This window comes from Poecile atricapillus, chromosome 3 (genome assembly GCF_030490865.1).
Source record: "Poecile atricapillus isolate bPoeAtr1 chromosome 3, bPoeAtr1.hap1, whole genome shotgun sequence".
Classification (NCBI taxonomy): Eukaryota; Metazoa; Chordata; class Aves; order Passeriformes; family Paridae; genus Poecile; species Poecile atricapillus.
Genome location: NC_081251.1, coordinates 46,062,058 through 46,084,213, shown reverse-complemented (window position 1 = coordinate 46,084,213; position 22,156 = coordinate 46,062,058). Strand labels below are relative to the sequence as shown.

Here is a 22,156-nt window from a genome sequence, read left to right as displayed (position 1 = left end):
AGCAATGAATTCCATCAGTACTATGGCACTATTTTTATCTGTTAGGATTAGTCAATTTAACTTCAGACACAACCTGAATTTAAAATATTTACAACTAAAATTATAACAGTATTGTGTCTGTTTTCTTCACAGGTTTGCTGGTCCTCTGATACATTTCAGAATGCCACTGGTAAAAAGGAACATAGACCCCAGGCACTTGTGCCACACAGCTCTGCCCCGAGGCATCAAGAATGAATTGGAATGTGTCACCAATATCTCCTTGGCAAATATTATCAGACAACTGAGTAGCCTAAGTAAGTACATTGTCTTAAAAGCTGTATTTAATATATTTTGCAGTCACAGTGTTTGAAGTAAGAACACCTTTTCAAATTCTCAGTGGAAAATTGTCACTGGGTCTGGAATGTAGTGCTTTTGTGGGTAGCATCCAGCATGGATTTCTGTGAAAGAAAACTAGGAGCTTTTCTAGCAGCATGTCTTGAAACATTTCATCCATATATTTCTGTTACCAGTGGAATATGACAGGAAAAGATAGTTGGTAATTAATTAAATCAGTAATTGCTAACCTTAGAGCAATTCTTGAGTAGGGAATATGACTTAATGAGAAATGTATCACTGGTTGCTTAATTCTCTCAGCTTAAATCCTTGGTCATGTTGTGGTCATTCAGGAAAAAAGAGGAGTTGCCTTTTGAAATAGTAAACTCAGAAATGTAGTTATTATATGGTACTTATAATAGTTAAAGATTTTTCTCCTTCTTCTCCCTCTGTCAACAATTGTACCCTTGGTGCACTTGAGAGGAGTGAATACTTCTCGAGCTGTGAAACTCTGAAGGAGATCTGCTGAAAAGCATGATTTCTGGCTTGTTTTTTTTTAAGTTACAGCAACTTAATTAGTTGTCAGATGAACTAGCATGCTCACATTTTGAATTTCCAATAACACAAGTGCTTTTTTACCACTAGGACATTACTAAAACTGCCAATACATTAAATATTTAAATGTGTGTGCATATACATCTACAGTGTGAAAAGTCTTTCAGCTCCATCGTTTTCTTAGAGTCATGGGTGATGTAGCCTAATTTGTTGATTAGATTGATTTAATTATTGATTTGATGATATGCTGTATGGTGAGTCTGTTGTGGCAGCCTTTCAAAGCTGTTAGGGTGCCATTAAGTGAAAGACTTAATTGAGGACACTGAATTATGAAATTGAGACAGGAATGCTTACAGCACATAAATATGAACATTATTAATATAGCTGCAGCAACAAAGGAGAGTAACTATTTGAATACTTTTCAGTGAACTAAAAGCATATCATATCAGGATGCAGTATATGATCATAGTCTGTGGTTTTGCTTCATTCTGCCAAAAGCCCTTCCCAGACTAGCTGCTCACGTACTAGCTTCCCCTTCCAAGTAATTCTTATTAATGTTGTATTATTTTAGTTTAGTTTGCTTGTTTTAAAAATTCTTACTTGACTATAAGCTTCAACTGGGGGAATTTGCTTTTGTAGGTGGCATATCTATTTGGCATTTTCATCTGGAAGTATTATTTGGCCCTAAAAAAAACCAACAGTAACTTCTAACTCAACATCATGGTCTCAGATTGACCTATTGAGATTCAGCTGCCTTTGCTATGTTCCCTTGGTACTCAGAGCTTGTATCTGATGTTGTATGTACTGCTGCTTATGAGGAGGTCAGGATGAAGCAATACTAGAACAGAAAAAACTCAATTAAGGAAGAAAAAAGAAATTAAGAATATCCATTGAGGGCTTGCACTTTTGTAACATGGTTTGCCTAACATATAGCACAGAGAAACACTTGGAATGGAAGTAACCATTACTGTGTATAACTCCTCTTCCTAAAAGAGGAGTGGTTCTTCCCTGAAACATGTATTCATGTGTTTATACCAAGTTTTTATCTGATACTGTGTATGTTTTCAAAAAAAAAACAACAAACCCAACTTTTTTTCCTACAATTAAAATAGAACATGTTTTGCAAAATAGTCCTTATTTCTCAGCAGTGCTGAAGACTGTTCTCTAAAAATGGGGCTCATGTTACAAAGGTTTGGGTGAAAATAAAAAATAAAAAAACTTGTGAAAGTGTTTTGTTCCAGAATTCTTTCAGCTTTTCTGTCTGTTAATGCCAGGAGCAATACAAATTCAAAAATATTCGGGAGTTCTGGAATAGGAATTTTGTGTCTCATGCTTAAATCCAAATAACCAGTCTTCACTTGGTGTGTCACTGTTAGGGGTGTACAGCGAGGTCTGCTGACATGTGGATAAATTTTAGTAGTTGCCTGTGAGTCACAGCCAGCAGGCATGGTTTCGCAGCAGTCCCCTGGCAACCAGCTTCTCTGCAGTCCTTCCCTTTTTGTTTTCCATGGATTATGTGTGTTTGAGAACCAGCCTTTAAGTTGTAGATGAAATGAGGCTTTACTCTGAGCATGGAAACTGAGAGCTCTGATAGAGTTTCGTTTCCTTTAAACTAAAGCTGCTTTTGCTTTTACTGGTAAAGTTATGCAAATTTAAATGAATGGTCTTTGACCTGATTAGCAATCAGTCTGCTTCTAAGATTTTTCATTTACTGACCCTCAAATAGAGGATCAATCTTCTGCCATTATGGTTATGATTCTCGTGACCAGGCAGTCTTAACCTTTCTTTTGACATGATATGGAGAAAGAGTGCTGTCATGGAATTGGAGCCTCTACTACTCTAAACAATACCAAAAGTCACTATTGGGGAAAAATAAGCATAGTTTTTCATGTAAGTAATTTGATCTCCATTCTTGGAGATATTAACAACTCAACTGGATTAGTCAAGCAGCTGGATCTAATTGGATCTGCTTTGCACAAGGTGTTAAACTAGGTGACTTCTGGAGATCATTTAATCTGAACAGGATTGTGTTTCCATGATCTTGGATACTACATTTAAATAGGATATGCAAGCAGAAACAATACATATGAAATGACAGGAATTCTGTTTTCCTGTGTTTCACTATAAAATTAAAAGAGCTTTACATCAGTATGTCAGTGATAACTACCATGTGTCTCCATAGAAGTTGAGAAACCTTTCATAGCTTATTTGATGTGCTGCTTCTAATTGTTCAGTTTGAGAAATTTTTGACCTTTAAAAGAAGTAGAGATAAAAAGATGAAGTATTTATTTCTGCTTTGAGTGATAGTCCTTGCCTTTATCCCTGGAACATGAAAACATGTCAGTCTGTCTTGATACAACATACAAAATTGCTGGTAAGTAATTGTTTTCCCCCTGTCTATTCCCAGTCTTCTCTTACTTCATAAAAGGATCTGTTTTCTGACAGCTTTTCTTAGCACTGTGGCAGAACAGAAACTCTCTGGACAGCAGCAACAGCTGTCTTAGTTTCCAAGCCATTCTTCCCTGTATTTCTTTCTTTCTAACAGTATCTGCTTTGAGGAAATGCTTACCTAATGCTTGCAGCAATATTGCACATACATTTGTTCTCCAGTTCTCTGTACGTTGGTGTATGTCAGGCCATAACATTCCCGCATACACGGAACACAACTGATAGCGTTGTGCAGCTGTGCCATTGTTAGAAGGCGGATAAATACTTCTCTTGTGTGAATGTAGCCTCCTCATTTTGTTCACAGCTATTGACCAATCTTGTTTTTCCTTTTATTCAGCTGTTCCGTGGACACAGAATCTCGGTACCGCATAAGAAACCAAACTGATGGGGTTGGTTCTCGGCCCCAGTCGCTGACACCTCCATCTAGGGAGGAGAACATTTATCTTTTTGAGTATGTGCTTTTTATGAATATTTGTATTGTAGGCATTCAGACTAGGCCTTTTATTCAATCATAACAAGATGACATTCCCAATTTTTTCTTTTACCTCTGCATAACCAAAGAGAATGCTGCATAATTCTGCTAAGCTGGAGTGCCTTATATGCTAGAGAAAACAATTTTCACTTAACCTTTTGTAGCCTTTTCCCTCTTTTCTATCTTTTCTGTGTAGTATATCTATTTTCACCATGTTCTTCTAATTATTTATTTTCCTTGCCCCTTATTTGTTAGCTTTCAGGAGTGAAAGACTGACTTTGGGTAAAATTATTTCTCCCTTTTTTTTTTTTTTCTGAGACATGCCTAACTTTTCTCTCTTGTTTTTTGCTTACCATGCCTTCTCCAAAAACATTCTGCTTGTGAAAGACACTTTCTCTTATCTTGTGAGAAACACTTTTTCAGCTCAGGAAAACCTTCATTTTGTCATGGCTTAAGGTGTTAACATTCAGTGAATGGGAAGTATTTCTCCAGAAATACTTGGCCACAAGGTGTTGGGACTGCAACTAATTTCTAGAACCAGGCCTCTTGAACTCAAAAACCAGCCTCTCTCTTCACCTTGTGTGGACATCTTCAGCATATGGTAAGGTTGCTGCATGCTTGGAAGTAAGTCTCTGCAGATCTGCAGCTAGAGCTTCATTCAGTCTGTATTCCAGAAACAGCAGAAGCCGTGTTGCATCTTACCCTGCCCATCCTTCTTCTCAGTGTGTTCAGGAGGACATTCATTGTGAAATTTCATTAGTCACATCTCGTGATTCGTTATTACTGCAATTGCCAGGGAACACAGGAGAAGGTGTTCTTGTGCACAGAGGGGTAAGGAAATTGATAGACTTGAAAACTAAAGGCTAACTCAGCTTGAAAGCACCCCATCATCTCAAAATCTCAAAAGTCTGATTTCTTGATCTTGTCTTTGCAGCAGTGGCAATTTGATGCTGTTTTGTGTCACTGAATGGTAATGAGAGGATGAGCAAGGGGTCAGTAAAGTTTTGTTGAAAGCAGGAAAATATGTTAGCAGAAAAAAGTCCCACCTGTCATTAATTCCTTGCCTACATAAAGCAGTGAATTCAGGTTATGAAATGACAGGAAGAGCAAGACTTCCCTGTGAAACGATCATTAGCACTGCTACTTTCCACATAAGTTCAGCTCTCAGCAGTCTGTTTCACAGATTTCTGAATACATAATGGTAATCTCTGCTAGTTTACTTGATAATGTCCTCAGTGGGTGGTAACAAATGATATCTCAGGCTAACACAGCTGAAGATTTTTGGAAGACTGACTTTTTCTTTTTGGATGTCAATAAAGAAGCATCAGACCTGCTCTTGATAAGGCCTTTAACAAAGTTTATTTGATACTTTTGATGCCCTGGTCAGGTTGTCCGATAAACATCTGGTTCAATTTTCCTGGCTAAAGGAATCAAGTTGTCTCCTCAGTACTCTGATACTCCTAGTCTAATCCTTGTGGACTGCCCTCACACTTCCATAATGAAAGTTTCTAATTAGCATCAGTGTTATGTATTTAGTATGTAATTTTTCAGAGCTTGCTCAGCCATAACCAATGAGGTTCCCAAGGATCTACCAAGCTTCTTATCTCCAAATTCAGTCTCTCCTAGCTTTTAGTCTGTTTCCTAATCACTGAGCTATGAGACTGAAATGATCCTGATGAGAAATAAGCCCAGACTTTCAAACTCAGATACATCTAATTTTTTTCTAAAAAGTAAGTTATGTAGTGAAGATCTGAAGCTGAATCAACAGACTATGGATATGTTAAATTTTATGTCAGAAATACTGGAGGAAGAAAAATGTATTGATAGACTTAAAATATCTTTCCTGTTTTGCTTTATAAAGGAACCTTGATTATATATTGTGAGTGGCTTATGTGGTAACTAATTATCCTGAGAGAATATTTTCCAATAAATACACTATATTGTGTAGAAAGGAACTATTCATCAGTGAATAATGTAATTTTCACTAGTGTAATTATATTGGGAAGGGATTGGGCAGTGGGACATGACAGGTTTTACAGCTACTCTTGTTCTGTACCTTTATTTTTTAGAAAATGTAGTGGACAAAAATATTGTATAGTGTGTGAACACGAATGAAATAATAGAAATCAAGGAATGATAGTGCATAGGTGGACAACAGACTAAATTCTAAGCTTATTCTTTGAGACATTTTACCAATTTATTAATTTATTTTTTTTTAATTGCCAGACTCATCCTTTTAAACTAAAAATATTTTGGGGTTTGTGTAATTCAATATATTAACATATTTACTATTTTAGTATCAATAGCATTATTGTAATTTTAGTGACATAACCCTTCATTGTACTTTGTACTTAATGATGTCAGCACGTATTTAATGTATTATGTATTTTTACAATTTAGTTTAATGATAAATGTGTTGGATTAGATTTTAGGTTTGTAGATGTTAAAATATGCAAACACACACACACACCACTGAGCCCCTGATGTCTGAAAGATCACTTAAGGCTAAGTTAATTAAGAACAATACTTCTGTCAAGATTGAACTATTGTCTTATTTTGAATGTCCTGCTTGCTGCATCTTGCACTTGCGTAAGTTTTGCCAGTCATCCTCTTGAATTTCAAGAAATTATGCTGGTTTATGAGCACTATGTATGGTCAATGTGTTTATCCAGGTAGCTACATCAAATTCAGACCACATTTCACAAAGGCTACCAGTGCCAGAACTGGTCTGCAGCCTTCTGCCTCAGGTTGGGATGCAGTTAAAGGGTCTGTAACTCTTTTTCTTTAACAATGCAGAAGGATAGTAAAGAAATTACTTCTTGCACAAGTCCTGGTTCAGGAATCATGTCCCAGTCTTTGTCTGAGAGCCTGTAACTAAATCTGTTGGTAACTGATCTAGTGTTGCAAAATGTTTTATTTAAATGGCCTTTCCTTAGGGTTTGCCAACAGATACAGCATTGAGAATGTTCAGGTGGATTTAAGGACTGAAATTTTGAGAGGACTGCTAGTGTGTGCCCTTATCCTTGGTGTTGTTCTAAGAATTTGAACAACACAATAATAAAGTCTTTGAAGATATCTCTTTGTCATGCTTTATTTAATTAGCCTGAAATATTGTCTAGAACCTGATGTGGCGGCTGTGGTTGACTTCAGTTCATCTGATATATACCCAGTCCCTCAGAACAAGACAAAAAGCCCCCATTTCTTTTACCTTAGTATGTCTTCATTTTAGTGTTTTTTATAATTAGCAATTATTCATTTATGGATAGAAGCCCAGGGGAGGCTGGACAAATCGTTAAGACATTATGGGGGAAATTAGGAGATAAAACAAATTAGAAGGAACATTTGGTGAAAGCAAAGCACTGTAAAACTGATCAGTATTTTTTTGACGTTTTATAAACCATTGTACATTTATTGCCATGGTAATGAATGGAAATAGAGTGGATTATACATGTTTTGGTGGTTTTAATTTAAAAAAAAAAAGAGGAAGGCAGTAAGCAATATCATTTTTACTCTATTTTCAGTCAGTAGCTACTAGCTACTGTTCTCTTTTCAGCTCATAGGTCTGTTTTAAAAGCCAGAAAAATAATTGTTCAAAAATCCATCAAAGTGCATGCATGTTGTTGAGGGGAGGAAGGAAAGAACATTGTTTCCAAGGCATTTTATTTGTCTGTCACAAAAAAGGATACTGACTGACACCAGAGAGAGCATTCCTGTATCGCTTTCTTACTGAAGGTTTAATTGTGATCAGAGGCCTTTGATACATAAGGAAAAGTTATGAAAAGAATAATAAGGTGAATAATAAATTCCTTAATTAAAACTAAATAATAATGTATCTTCTTATTTAATTTTTTTTAAGTGTTGTGTTAATAAAAATAAATGCCAAACAGGTTTTGCAAATACAGTAAAATAAGCTTTTCAGAGACATTGAATTAATTTAATTGCAGAAGTCTATATTGTCATTTAATTTAGTAGGCCAACAAGACTGCTGATCTTTCTGGTCTGGTATTATGTATGCAGCTGAGAGCAGGATCCTAAGGCGTTAATACTTTAATTGTCATAGTGAACTGTCATTCTCTTCATTGTACTGTGTGAAACAAGAGTAGAGTTTTTCAGCAGGCCTGTAAGATTGTAAATTTTCTGAAGTGTTAATAATACTTTGGAATATTCATTGTGTATAATGGAATTAATTTTGCATTCTTACTCTTCTGACATATTACCTATGAATTACATATCACCTATAAATGACATAAATTACGTGGAATGAGATCAACTTTGTTTACTAATATGCTTTTTTCTCACACTTTCTTTTCTTCTTTGAGTTTGTGACACTTTGTTCAGTATTATCACCTGTAATTGTGTCCTTTGTAATCCATTCAAAACTGAAGATAGATTCCTATAGAATACAGAGATGGCAACACAGATACCGGATTATGTGTGTTATATATGTATTTATACCATATATGCTGTTCTTTGGAATGGCAATTGTACATTTCACAAAAAGCAAACATTTTGCTTTGCTAGAGGAAGCATTTGGTTAAATATACCTCTGGCTAAATAAAGAGACCACCAACACAGAGGTAGGTGGAGACATCATGGTTGGCATACCAATTCAAACATGACAGGTTGTTTTCAATGTATTTCCCATTTGAGGATTAGTGTTCACAAGCATAGGCAAATTATTCCTTGCAGTATGTTTGTGGTTGTATGCAACTTAATGAAAAGATTTCTAAGACAGATTATTTGCAATTGGAGCTCATTAATGAGGTAGATGAATTTTAAGCCTGATGAAATGATACCGATAAAAATTTAGCCTCAAATACACCTATAAAAGGGAAGTTTCTGGATTTTAAATCCCTGCCCCTAAATTAATTTTTTATTCTATACATGACATTTTATATTTTATTTTAATTTTAGTTTGTATGTTTCTGAATGTTAAGTGAGTTATCTAATTAAAATTAGTATTTCTGAACATATTATCTGAAATGCATTAGCTTTTTAATATCTGTGTATTAAAACTTCAATAATCTTGTTCTTAGTGGATCACAATTTTAAGAAATTTCACTTGCTTCAGGTACAGGTTAAAGAACATAAGCTTTCAGAATTTCAAGACATATATTAGAAAGTCTAATGTTACGCGAGTTGACGGCTGAGAAGACTTTTGCTAACTTTCCATCTATATTTTTCTATGGACTTGTGGTACAAGACAAATGAGTTTGCAGAATGGAAGTGCCTTTGATCTGCTTCTCACTGTGGCTATTAGCAGTTGCTGCAAGAATGAGAGCAGGACAGCATGTAGGATATTCCTACTAATCTCCCTGCTTCCAGCACTTTTCAGCCTGGAAGCCTCTCCAACCATCTGAGGTTTGTCTGTATTTCCTAATGCTCAGTGTGTTTCTTTTTCATGACTTTGTATCATTGGCAAACTTTTAATCTTGTTTTTTTCCCAAGTAATTTACACATATCTTAAATAACACAGATTCCAGCATAGAAACTTAGTAACTAACTCACCTTTCTCAACTGTGAAGGCTGGTGATTTACTCCGGTGTCCTCTTTTGAGGAATTATTTATCTGTGCCATTTCATTTGTATGCCCCATATGTTAAGTTTTCCCCAAACCATTTGATTTAGGACTTTCTCTCTTGGAAATCTCAGTAGATCATAGCTCTCTATCTATGTGCTTCTAAACCATTCAGAGATTTCTCTTTACAAGAGCTGTCCTGCCTCTTCTGTCGTGAGTCATCCAGATGTCTGCTGATTCAGTTCTTCATAATGATCTATTCTAATATCCATGGATGTCAGGCATTGTGGGTCTCTAACTTTCAAGCTCTCAAGTTGTTCCATGAAAAAAAAGCCTGAACCTTGTTGTTGTGTGTTTCAGTGTGTATAAGGAGATTTACAATTGTTCCTAATATTTGCTGATCAATTGTTCATTTAGTTTTGCAATTTTTATGTAGTCCCTTCAGTTTTTTTGAGCCTCCCACAATGAGTTCTGGGGTCAGGGTCTCTCCAGTTCTCTTCAGTGGACACCAGTGAGAAGTGTAAAATTTGCTTCTCCACAGGGGTCTTGTCTTCTCTGTATTCCTTTATATTTTCATTGCCAGTCAGCTCTGCAGACTCCCTGGCAGGTTTTCTTATTCCTCATGTCTTTGAAGGAATATTTATTGTTAGTTTGCAAGTTGTTCCTCTTCTATTTTCTTCTTCTCTACATTTCTTCTGATATCCTCTTTTATATTCCATTATTTATAGTCATGTTGGTTTTCTATTGCTGTTACCTAGGTCTTAACAAATGGTATGTGCTGGCCTTGTGCTTACTCCACAGCATCTTTAAGTAGTTTTCGCAGTACCTGTAGGGATTTAATTTTTGTTCTTTTGATGTGTTTATATAAAAATGTCCTTGTTTTTATGTATACTTCCAGATGTATTGCTCACCAAAGGCAGAATTTCCACAGCTATCCTTTCCTTTTTTAACTGTCAGAACTTGAGTGCAAAGCAGGTAGTTAGAAATTTGTGAGATTTATAATTCCAAAACCAACATAAGTGCAAAAACAGTACATGAATTGCTTATGCACAGTATCATAGAAGGTTTTGAAAGCTATCACATTTTATTTCAGAAGTGGGGCTACACATTCTGCTGTGTAATCTGGTGGGGTTTTTCCAGTGACATTGGCAGACTACTCAAATGGAGTCTTGAGAGCATTAGAAGCAGTATGTGGAGTACTCTGTAGAAGAGAAGTTCTTTACTGATCCTTTTCTCATAATATTTTAATCTCCTGCTCTTTTGTGCTAAAATGATGATGTCCATTGATGTGAACAAAGGAGGGTTTTTTTGTTGTTTGGGGTTTTTCTACTTCAGTTGTAAATGAGTCAATTACTAGAATTTTGATCCTTCAAAGTAGGATTTATTATTTTACTGTATTTTTGAATTGGCTGGTTCTAATTTACCTGATTGTGAATATCTGATCTTCCTTTTTTTTTGTCAAGTTCTCCATTTCATGCTGTCCTATACAGCAGGAGTGGAAGCTGTGCTTAATTTTGCGAACAGTGTTGAGGTAAATTTAAATATTAGTTATCGCTCAGACAGGAGGAGTTTCAGATGCTGGAAGTTGTCCTCTTAGAAATACCCACTTAACTGTGCAGTCTAGTTCCATGCATATTAGCATAGTTAAATCATTTTATAGCAGCTAATATCTGTCCTTTAATGTTTTAAATAATTCCATTTCTGATAAATAAGTTGTGTATTAAGTACTAAACTTCTATTTGCTTTTTTAAAGGACTCTTAATGGGCTCAGTAAGAACAGGTTGTTACAAGTGATACCCATGCATCTTAAAATTACTTAATTAAAACAGTAAGAAATCATTTGCCTGTCTTGTGGTATGCTTGAATTTTATTTTTTTCCCCATGTTTCAGGTAAATATGCTGAAGATATATTTGGTGAACTTTTCAATGAAGCACACAGTTTCTCATTTAGAGTCAACTCCTTACAAGAACGTGTAGATCGCTTATCTGTCAGTGTTACACAACTCGACCCAAAGGAAGAGGAATGTAAGTTACCTCCTGCAGGGAGGATTTCTTATTTTCTCACTCAGCACTGATAGGTAAAATGGAAATAATAGTTTAATAGTTTAAATCACATTCACAAGAACACAGAACAAAGCATCGTAAAAAAGGTCCATTTCTATTTCTGCTACAGGTTTTTTTTATAGCCTTGAGCAACTTTCTGAGCTCAGCATTTTAATGGTGACTGAATGATACTAAGGAATTTACATAAAAATGGCTACAGGAGTATCTATCACTTCAGTAGTGTTATGTATTTGGAATATTAATAATATTATGTAATATTGTGTGAATGCCTGGAGATAAGTCTATTCACTTTTTTAAACCTTTCTACTAATTCTCATGGAATGTAAACATTTGTCCAATGAGGATTTTTTGTATTTAACTTGTACCATCTTATTTTCTTTACGATGTTACAGTTGTATAGCTTCATTTATTACTGCTGTATAACCTCCTGGATTCTTTCTAAATAACTTTAAGTATTGTAAATATTGGTTAGCACTGAGAAAACAAATACTCTCAAAAGTCATCAGCTCATGCCTTTAAGATAGAATTCGTGTAGAATTTTAAAGGATGCCTAGGCTTTGTTTGACCACCTAATACATAAAAGCTCTTTTGCCTTCTTTGTTATCTGTTGGTTGCAGGTGGAACTGTGAAAAATCTTGTAACCCCAAACAATGGGTATGGTGTTCTAAACTATGTGGTTAAGACCTAGAAAGTAGAAGAATATCCCATCATGAAAAATAACTTCAAATTGCTTGTGGAATCCAATTTTAAACTGTAGAAAGCTGTCTAGATATAGTAATTGTGCATTATTACATTGTGTGATTATAGTTGTGTATACAGAAAAAATGAAGTGTCAAACCAGGAGAGTGGTCTTCAGGCTGTCTTTGGTTATAGATGTCAAAATTTCTCTAGTAGCAAAATTAAGCAAAGGGAAGTTTTGATTCTGTATTTCGCGTGACATTAATTTTAGAACAGGTTTTGAAAGACAGCTGTTCACAGTTAGTAGCAGATTTTCCACAAAATCATGACTTGCCTAGGGGAATTCTTACATTAAAGGGATTTTCCAAGTCTCTTGATAACTGAGCATAAATCACCCCCATAAACCTCTTTTTCCAGTTGTTGTGGTTTAGTCTGGTAGGCAGTTAAACACCACATATCCACTTGCCCACCCCTGTTCCACGGTGGAAGGAGAGAGATAGTTGAGGGGAAAAAAAATAGTAAAATTTGTGGGTTGAGATAAAGATATTTTAATAGGACAGAAAAGGAAGGGAAAACATCCATAATAATATTAGAACATACAGAACAAATGACGCACAGTGCAATTGCTCATCACCTGCTGACTGATGCTCAGCCAGCTCCTGAGCAGCAGCCCAGCCCTCAGACACCTTTCCCCCTGGGTTTATATGCTGAGCATGACACCATATGGTATGGAAGGTCTCTTTGGCCAGTTTGGATCAGCTGTCATGGCTGGGTCTCTTCCCAGCTCCTTGTGCCCCCCATCCTGCTGGCTGGTAGGGTGGAGTTAGAAGCTGAAGAGTCCTTGACCACTGCTCAGCAACAACTGAGACAGCAGTGTGCTATCAGCATTATTCTCACCCTAAATCCCAAACACAGCACTATACCAGATACTAGGAAATAAGGAAATCTCCTGCCCAAACCAGGGCACTTTTGCTATGATTGGATAATGATAAAAAACCCTTTCCATGTATGATAATAAATTGTCAGCAGTTGTAATCTTGTACAAACTGTAACGCTCCAGAGTGCTAATGGAATTTCCGCATTTACTCGTGACAGCCTAATTTTGGTTTAAATCTGAGGGGGATATATGTTGATATATCATATCTAATATGTTAATCAATCACATTTCCACAGATTGGAGAGACCATATTAAGCCATTGAGTTAAAGCATCCAGGGATCGTACACAATAGCAAGATGGAAAATTGTACTATCCTATATAAAAGGCCTTTGACAAGTTTGGCTCTAGGTATCAGGACCAAAAATCTGTAATGATTTGATGCTAGAGAATTGCTAGAAGTAGTTTTACATAGTGTGTAGTCCCCAATACACCATACCAACACATTTTCACAGAATTGCGCATGCTGTAGTGTTTGCTAAACTGTTCAGCTGAAGAAGGGTGCATACACTGCAGTTAAGGAAACGGGGCTGGGAATAGGTCTGCACAGTGAAGTCCAGCATAGCTCAGGGTGACTTGAACCTGATCCTCTGGATTTGTGTCTCACACCATAGAATAGCAGTGACTACTTGTACTTCAGAGGGGCACATGCAGTCCTCAGTGTCAGGAGCTGTTAAGTGACTGTTTCTATTAACCTAAGAATATCCAGTCCCTGAGCTGTACCCAGTGCTCCTTATTCACAAGCATCTGCCTGGAATGAGTCACCAGAGGACAACGGAGATGAGGAGATGTTTGATATTCTATTTCCTTAAAAGTTAGGGATCAGGAAACATTTTTTCTTTCAGTCTACTGTTTTGGGCTTGACTCTGTAAATCCATCACAAATAGTTTAGGTTTAGTCCTAGTGTGGAATAGCATAGCTGAAGGATGAAGGTGAGGGAAAGGGAGGAATATCTGAATTTACCTTTTTTAACTCTCTGTGCAAGAATTAAGCAACTTTCAGTACTTCTACTCAGCTCACAGCATGAGTAAAATGGGATATACTTGTGAAATGAGTCTCATCTGCTCTTTGCCAGGAGGCAGTAATAGAAGATTTAATAGGTTCCTTTGGGCCCATGCTATTACACAAGAGAAAGAAATTAAGATTCATTTAAAGCTAAGTGGCATGAACAAAACCAGCCCAAGTCAGATTCACTAAACGAGGTGCAGATACTTGACAAGATGTTTCTGGTAGAGTCAGAGTGATAAAGAGCTCTGAATTTGTTTGAGCAGTCTGTGTGTTTTCTCATTTTGAATTATTACAGTATCTCTGTGAAAGAATAAAACCAAGGTTAAGATTGTATCTTTAGGAACCTAACTCCTCATACACAATTTTTCTGTCATAGAAAAGTTGCTGTGAGCTTGGTTTAGTTTAAATTATTACATTGTTTTCAAATTCTTTATTTCTCAGTATCATTAATTTAATATTTTAGTAGATTTTTAAAAAATACTTTATTCTTGTCATATACATGTGGGGTTTTCCCCTCAGAAGATACCAAACTTGTATGCAGACAAAAAGAAATCCTGCTTTCTGTCAGTAAACTCAACTTTATTTCAATTGTATGGGAAACCAGCCCATATGTATCCAAGAGTAATATTTGAGGTCCTTTTAGGACTGAGAAAACACGTTCTTGCTATAAAGAAGGTCGACATCTGAACTAAGGTCGACAGCTTCACTAGCCCTGCAATATAAGGTGTCCTCATAGGTGAGAAAATAAATACTGAGTATAGTTTCTTTGCAACCATTTTCCATTTCAGTATTTACTTTTTAAGTAAAATGACTAACTGTCCATATATCTATATGCAAATTGTATAAGTAAAGTATTTTTCTTAGTTGATCAAATTTTTGTTAATTTAATTGTGCCTTTTAAGCGTGAAGTACCACTAAAAGTGAATAATGTCATAGCTGTAGAAAACTGACAATTTTGAAAAGAATATTGATTTTAACATTTATGTGGTTCTTTTTTGAAATGCTGATACACAGTACATCTCTCATGTATAATGTCATGAGGTATTGGAAAATAGTTTTGTATCACTCAGAAAAAAATAACATCAGGTCAGAAGGAAAATTCATAAACTAAAGAGTTTATCAAACCATTTTGGGATTAATTTACTGGTTCTTCCAATGTGAGCTGCCTAATTCTATTTAAACTTCAAACCAGAGAGGATTTTAATCTCAAGGGCAGTGTATCAAATTCTCGATTTCTATAGCATACTTGTTATAACTGTGACAAGCAAATTAAATAAACCTAGTGGCAGAAGTGCTGTGGGTGAGCAGCCTGGCAGCTTCAGGAAAGGAATCAAATGGAAGCTTACTGAAACAAAATTCACAACACTGCCTTTGAATATGTGTTCGTTGTTTTTCTAAACATTCTATAAATATTGCCCTGTCATTGGAACAGTAGTAGTCCAGAAGTTTGGCTGGACTAACGCCAAAACCAGATTTGATGTTTTGCTGTGGGGAAAAAAATAGCAAATTTGGTGGGGAGAAACCCAAAAAGCTTGGTAGATAATTGTGGTCTGTATACTGCTGGAAATGGGAGACTTGGTCAACTTTAAGGTTTGGATACTCAGCCCATTGTGAGACTTAGAAAGAAAGGGTAGTAAATCCCAGTTTAAGTGGCAGCTCACTGTCTTTAGCCTCTGAAGATTTTGCTGAGTATAAAAGAGTATAAATGTAATCAAAATTAAGAAGAGAGAGCGCAGGAAAATTGGGTCATGATCTCCACATGTACTATATTAAGTGGAGAGTAACATTATTGTCAATTCATTCATTAGAAATTTTGCCCTCAAAGGCAAATAAAGACTGTTAAATTACACAGCAGGTCACTTCCTTGCACATCTCTGCTTAAAAAAAGTTGGGTTTTAGTGTGTCTCCCTCTCAAGATTCTGAGCGGGTGGGCTGGGCTTCAATTGCTCTCTGTGTTCCTTCTCCAGTTTTCTTAGGCCCTTGATTAAATGTATGAGTTATTTAGTAAGTAAATCAGCTTTAAATTAGTGTGTCCAAGGCTTAATAGTTCCATGATAAGACCATGATACTGGGTATTTTGTTTATAAAAAGAGGGATTTGGACAAAATACCATTTGCTAAACAATGTGGTGGTTTTATTGAGACCCACCAGCACATTCAGTGCTTGGTGCCCGTGGGTAATTCACATCTTAACGGGGCTTGCTCGTTCTATGTGCTGCACTTGAAGCAGCTTCTGAGTCTTCCTAAAATAATTGCTCTAATATTTACAACTTTTTTGTTTATCCGTAGTAGTTAAGCTACATGTGTTCTATATCCAAAGAGTTCTTGAGTTGTTTTGGAATTTTTTAGAACAGTATTTCAGAAAATTTCTATTTCTTGTGTAGAGGACAAGCCCAAGAGTCATGTCTGATCTACAGAAATAATCTCTCCCCTTAGCAACTATCAAATCCACACTCAGAGTGTTCTGATGGTAGAGAAACCTAATATGTGTGCACTCTGGTCATTGTTTAAATGGATAATCATTAAAAAAATAAAATAAGTAAGGTAGAAATCAGACTTTGAGATTGCAGTGTCTTTAGGAACTGAATCACACAAATCTTTACCTTCAGAGAATTTTCAACAGCACCACTCCCTAACAATTAATTTCCTTTAATGGGCAATTTACAACTGAGTTATTTGTTCGACGGTGTTGTTCTTTCCTCTTTGCACTTTTCAAATTGCTATGTAAGATTTTGAACAGAGAAAGAGAACTGTGGGCAACCAAGTCTCTTGATTTGAATGAAATTTCCCCTAGCCATTTAGTTCTGCAGGGAGTCAGAGCTGTGATATTCATGAATTTACAGTCTTGAAACTTGCCAAAATGAAATTCTGCATAAAATATTGAGAGAGCAGGTTTTTAAGAGGAATATATATGACTTATGTATTTACTGTCTTTAGGAGAATGGCATTTTTTGGCCTAGAAACTAATCATAAATTGTGTAGTTGAGTGAGTGTAAAAGAATAAAAGTAAAGCTCGTAACTTTTTTTCTTCTGGTGAAGTAAAATGTAGTATTTAATGAATTTGAAAAGTTAAAAGCAGTTACTTTCTGTCAGTGCACTGGTGTGCTCTACACCTGACTTTTACTACAAATTGGGGATTGCAATTTAATGAGATGCTTGCCAAGAGATAAAACATTATTTAGTAAACACATTACTAAACAAAGATGTGTTTTCATTGAATTTTTACTTCACCCCAAAAGAAACACAGTTATTGTATCTCATCACAGTGCAATTTAAACACCCTTTCCCCCTCCCCCCCACCCGCCCCCCCCGCAGTTTGTGGCTGATTATAAGTAAAAATGGACTGGCATCACTTTTTCAAAACCAAGTGTACAAAAGGTTGACAGTTTAGCTTTCTAAAAGACAATTTTTGCTTATGCGGAAAATATTGTTGTGTGCAGAGGATTAGATTGGCTGATACAATACATCCTTTCATACAATCCAAACAACAGGCACAATAAAGACAAACAGGCATTTGTTTGGACTGTTGAATGAATCCTCAGATTAAATTGTGAATATCTCAACATTTAAGGAAATTATTTAAGACCCGGTTTTTGTTAATTGCAGTGAACACAAGTGGTAGAGTAGATGGACATTCAGAAAAATATATCCATATCAAATTTAGGATCTTGGGCTATACAAAAAGATCTGGTGCTAGTTAGGAATTAAGCAACTGGAAGCATAAATTTTCCAGCATCGAATCAAATGCCTGCAGCTTTTCCAACTCCTCCTTCAGCCGCTTGTCTCTTCTCACACCTGAATTCATACATCCAATTTGTCTGACCTGTCCCCTCGCAGTGCCCGTTTGTCAGTCAGCCAAAGCTGGGTGGCTGTGGCACCAGCCAGGTTTTCACATCTTCCCCCTGCTGAGGCTGTAAACCATGCAGGGCTTTTGTACCTTGGCCAGCTGGCAAGCTGAGCAAGTGGCTTTGTAAGCCAAACACAGCCCAGGATTATGCTGGGTGTGTGACATGGGATTTACCTGATCCATCTGCGTAGGCGAGTTATACCCATGTTGTGGTTCTCTGTATTTTGCATGCCACATCCTTCTGTTTCCTGAGCAATGCTGGCCTAATGTAGTCTGTTGTTTGGAATAATGGTGTGCTTTTCAGGGAATGCCTGATACAGATTATCAGCATAGGAAATGCTGCTTGAAATTCTACACTGTATCTTCTCCATGAAGCCCTCTGCTGTGTATCTTAGGTTTAGAGAGAAAATTATTATGCTTATTGTTGGAGATAGATTGATTATCCTCTGGTGTGTTATACCCCTATACATGTATACAAAATATAGGGTTTTAAGCAAGAAAAGGGAAGTCATGAATTTGGCTGTGCTTGCTCATTGAAGAGATGGAATGCTAATAAGGAGTTTGTAGAACAGTCTCAATAATATGGTGTCACGTATGCTGTGAGCATTTTAATATTAATCCAAAGTAATGTATTTATTTATTAGAATAAATTGATTAAGTTCATTGTCTTCAGAATGTACACAGGTTCAAAGAGAAGTATACTAAGTTTTACTTTTGTTGGAAATGTCTCCAGTATATGACAGACAGTTAGAAATCTTGCAGGATTGCCAAGCAACTCTGAGCAAGTATATTTGGAGTTATTTGTATAACCAACAACCCAAAGGAAAAGCAGCTGAAGTATAAAAAGATCTAGGACTTAAATTTTTAGATGAGGTAAACCTCAGTTATTCTAACTGAACTTTTGCCAGCTAATAACAACCTGTACTGCATGACAAGTACAAAATATATAGGGTTATTTATGACTGCAAAAATGCCTACAGAAATTGAGACTCCTAGCTGACATTTAGACATTATAATACTTCTTTCACGCACTTAAAAAGCCTTCTGAGCAGCTAATTAAAGCTATTAAAAAGAATAAAAGACACTGTGATGAATTAGAACCTAAGGGTAAAAAGGAGGAAACTTCTCCAGGAATACACAACCTTGCCAAGTGTAATAAACTTCAAAAGCCAAGCTGAAAAGCAAATAAATCCCATCTTTAGCCTCACAAAGGATGTTGCCAATATGCTTAGGTAAGAAGACAGAACATTCCAGGAACTACATGCCTTCTGGAAAAAATCCTGCCTCTGCCCCTTTGTGATCACACAGAAGAAATCCAGCTTGGTGTGTGTACACATATGTGCGTGTATACTTGTATGTGTTACAGGAACCCGAGTAAAAAACAGTTTTTAGCTTAAACAGGTTTTTCTTTAAATTGTTGCCAAAGGCCCAAGTGATAGTGGGGCAGAGGTAGAGTTGTCTTCTCATGTTGCATAAGGGGGCATTACTACCACTGTTTCTATAAAATAAACATAATTATTTATAGATAGAATGTATGTACTGAAAACAGTCTTTGCTACTACATCAGAAAACTGTTTTCAGTATTGCTTGTGATTTTAAAAAAAGAGCACAAAGTAATGAAAAGATCAGCTGCGTTATCTAATGGAAGTCTCATGGTGCTTAAAAAGGTAGCTTTGAGGCACACCTGGACTTCACAGGTGCGGTAACTGAAGACCAGGGAGGGAGAGAAATATGAGACTAAATAGGTATACTGTTTCCAGAATTAAAAGTGCAAAGCTTATCAGTTGTGGTCACTTTTCCATTAATCTTTATCTAAATTTTAATGCAATAGAAAAAACTCTTTCGAAATTGAGAAAGATATGTAGGCTTTTCCTGGAGTGGTTAAAAATAGTTGAAATCCCTGTTGTGTTGTGTTCATGTAGTATTGTTTTCCTTTGGATCTTGCATAAAGGTAATGGATTATTCCTAATGACTGTGCTGAAAAGTCAAGGTGGCTCTGAATTAGACAGAGGAGGCCCATGTTGATTAAACAGATTAAAAAGCATTTGACTATTTTCATGTGTTGGAACATGGAATCGCCTCCTATTAAAGCCCATTGATCTCAGTAGCACAAGCTTAAGTGATTTGCTGATTTGGCATCTAACTGGGCCCTCAGTGGAACTTCTGCCTACATGGAAGGAATGCAAAGTTTGGCTTGCTGGTGCCATAAAGGTAAAATCTATACCTCAGGACAGAGAGCAGTTTTTAGTAGCAAAAGGATTGTGAAAAGGAGTTGATAAATGTCATTAGTTACTTCTGAACTATCAAATGATATTTTACAGCTACTATACACAATTTGTTGAACTACTTAGGAGGGACAGAGTTCTGATATCCATTTAGGTGAGAAAAATTTCCTGTGAAGCTAAATAGAGGATAATATGCTAGAATATTACAGCCATGTTTATCACAGTCTTACAATATCTTGCCATGGCGATAGTGCTAGATGAATCTGTACTTGTGTAAGATGCCCAAGATGCAAGCAGTAGTACTTTATCTTTTAACCAACATTAGGCAATTCCAGATTAATCCAAGCAAAATTTATCTGGTGGGATTTTATTAAATGGCAATATCCCCTTTCAGTGTCACTGCAGGACATTACAATGAGAAAAGCTTTCCGGAGTTCCACAATTCAAGACCAACAGCTGTTTGACCGCAAAACTCTGCCAATTCCTTTGCAAGAAACTTACGACATTTGTGAACAGCCTCCTCCACTTAACATTCTCACCCCTTACAGGTTAGTAAAACAAAATTAATCAAAAACAATTACTAGCTTATTTTGTGTGATAGAGAGGTTGCCATATATATATATATGATATAGAGTGTGAGCACCTTGCTCACACTGAGCAGCACTTGAATATTTAAGGAGCCAGACTAGAAAACTGTGAAGCTGCTGGAGGATTGAAAGCAATGGAAGACATTATAAGCATTAAAACTTTACTCCATTTTACTCAAATCTTAACTCAGTGTAACATGGTAGGAAAAAGTAATTTTTATTTTCTGTATTTATTAAATCATATCATGTACTTGGATGTGAAGTGAAGAAATTAAACAGGTAAGTGTGTAGAAAGAAGGATCTTTAATGGAAATAAATGTTGTTTGCTGTCCCAGAGATTGTTTGAGTCAGTAGCTGAACATGAGCAGCCACACAAATTTGCTCAATATTTTAACAGCAAGATTTGAGTTATTGGAGTGGGAGTTCTCTGATTTATGACACTCCTTTTTTTGTCTGGGCTTGTGTTAAAGTTATCTTTCTAAAATTAGGACCTTGAATGTCAGGAAAGATAGTAAAAAGTGATGGTGCAGGAGGTCAATGATCATCTCTTTGGTGTTCCTCAGTAAAACATTTCAGGGTCTGAGATACTATGTATTTCTTAATATGCCCTTGCTTTGTCTTAATGTTTGGATTCATGTCTTGTCAAATAACTAGTCTGCTGTTTGTGTCACTGTTTCAGGGATGATGGAAAAGAAGGTTTGAAATTCTATACCAATCCTTCATATTTCTTTGATCTGTGGAAGGAAAAGATGTTGCAGGACACCGAGGACAAAAGAAAAGAAAAGAGGAAACAGAAGGTACATATGTTAACTTTATATGGCTTCTCTTTGTTTCTTCCTAGAAAGGGTTTGCTTGCAGATATGCAACTTTAATAGCAGTTCAGACTTTGACAGAGTCACCTTTATTCAACTAAAGCTACCTGTATTCATTCAGTTCCATCGACTTTAACAATTTAATAATAATAGTAGTAGTAAAATGATATAGAAGCACTTACAGCTTTCATGCTGTCTTGACGTAACAACTTTTGCCAAACTTTTAAGTATTCTAGCAATGACTCAGAAAGGAGGAATACAGTGGGAATAAAGGATTTCACTTGAACACTTATTTGTAAGACAAAATTTTGACAATCTTACAGGTGAAAAAGCTTGAAAGACAGTGTAATAGATATGTTTATACTAGAAAGAAATTAGTAGGAATAAAACACTTTGCTTATATTTTCTTAAAATTAAATAAGCAATTTTGCAAAAGGTACTGCTACTTTTTTGTTTGACCATTATTCTGTATGTTTCATACATAGTAGAGAAAGTATATATGAGTGTCAGATTGATAATTTGATTTCAGACTTAGAATAAAAAACTACTTAAACAGGTAAATTTTCTCTATATTACTCAGGTACTTATCCACTAGACTGATGTTTCTGGCTCTTACAAGTCTTCTTGGTCTACGTATTATGTTTAGCCTGACAGCAAATTTTTCTTGCATTTGAAATGGGATTGGTTTTCATAATTT

General features: G+C 36.0%; 1 protein-coding gene across 3 annotated transcripts in view; it reads left to right on the top strand.

Annotated features, from left to right (window-relative positions):
• The window catches only part of WASF1 (WASP family member 1), an 88,396-nt gene that overhangs the window by 59,453 nt on the left and 6,787 nt on the right, over positions 1–22,156 (top strand). For all 3 annotated transcript variants that reach the window (XM_058836957.1, XM_058836958.1, XM_058836959.1), the window contains exons 2-5: positions 133–293; positions 11,195–11,329; positions 20,455–20,608; positions 21,327–21,444. In XM_058836957.1, the coding sequence (XP_058692940.1) occupies positions 133–293; positions 11,195–11,329; positions 20,455–20,608; positions 21,327–21,444 (568 nt within the window). The remainder of the gene's footprint in view (positions 1–132; positions 294–11,194; positions 11,330–20,454; positions 20,609–21,326; positions 21,445–22,156) is intronic.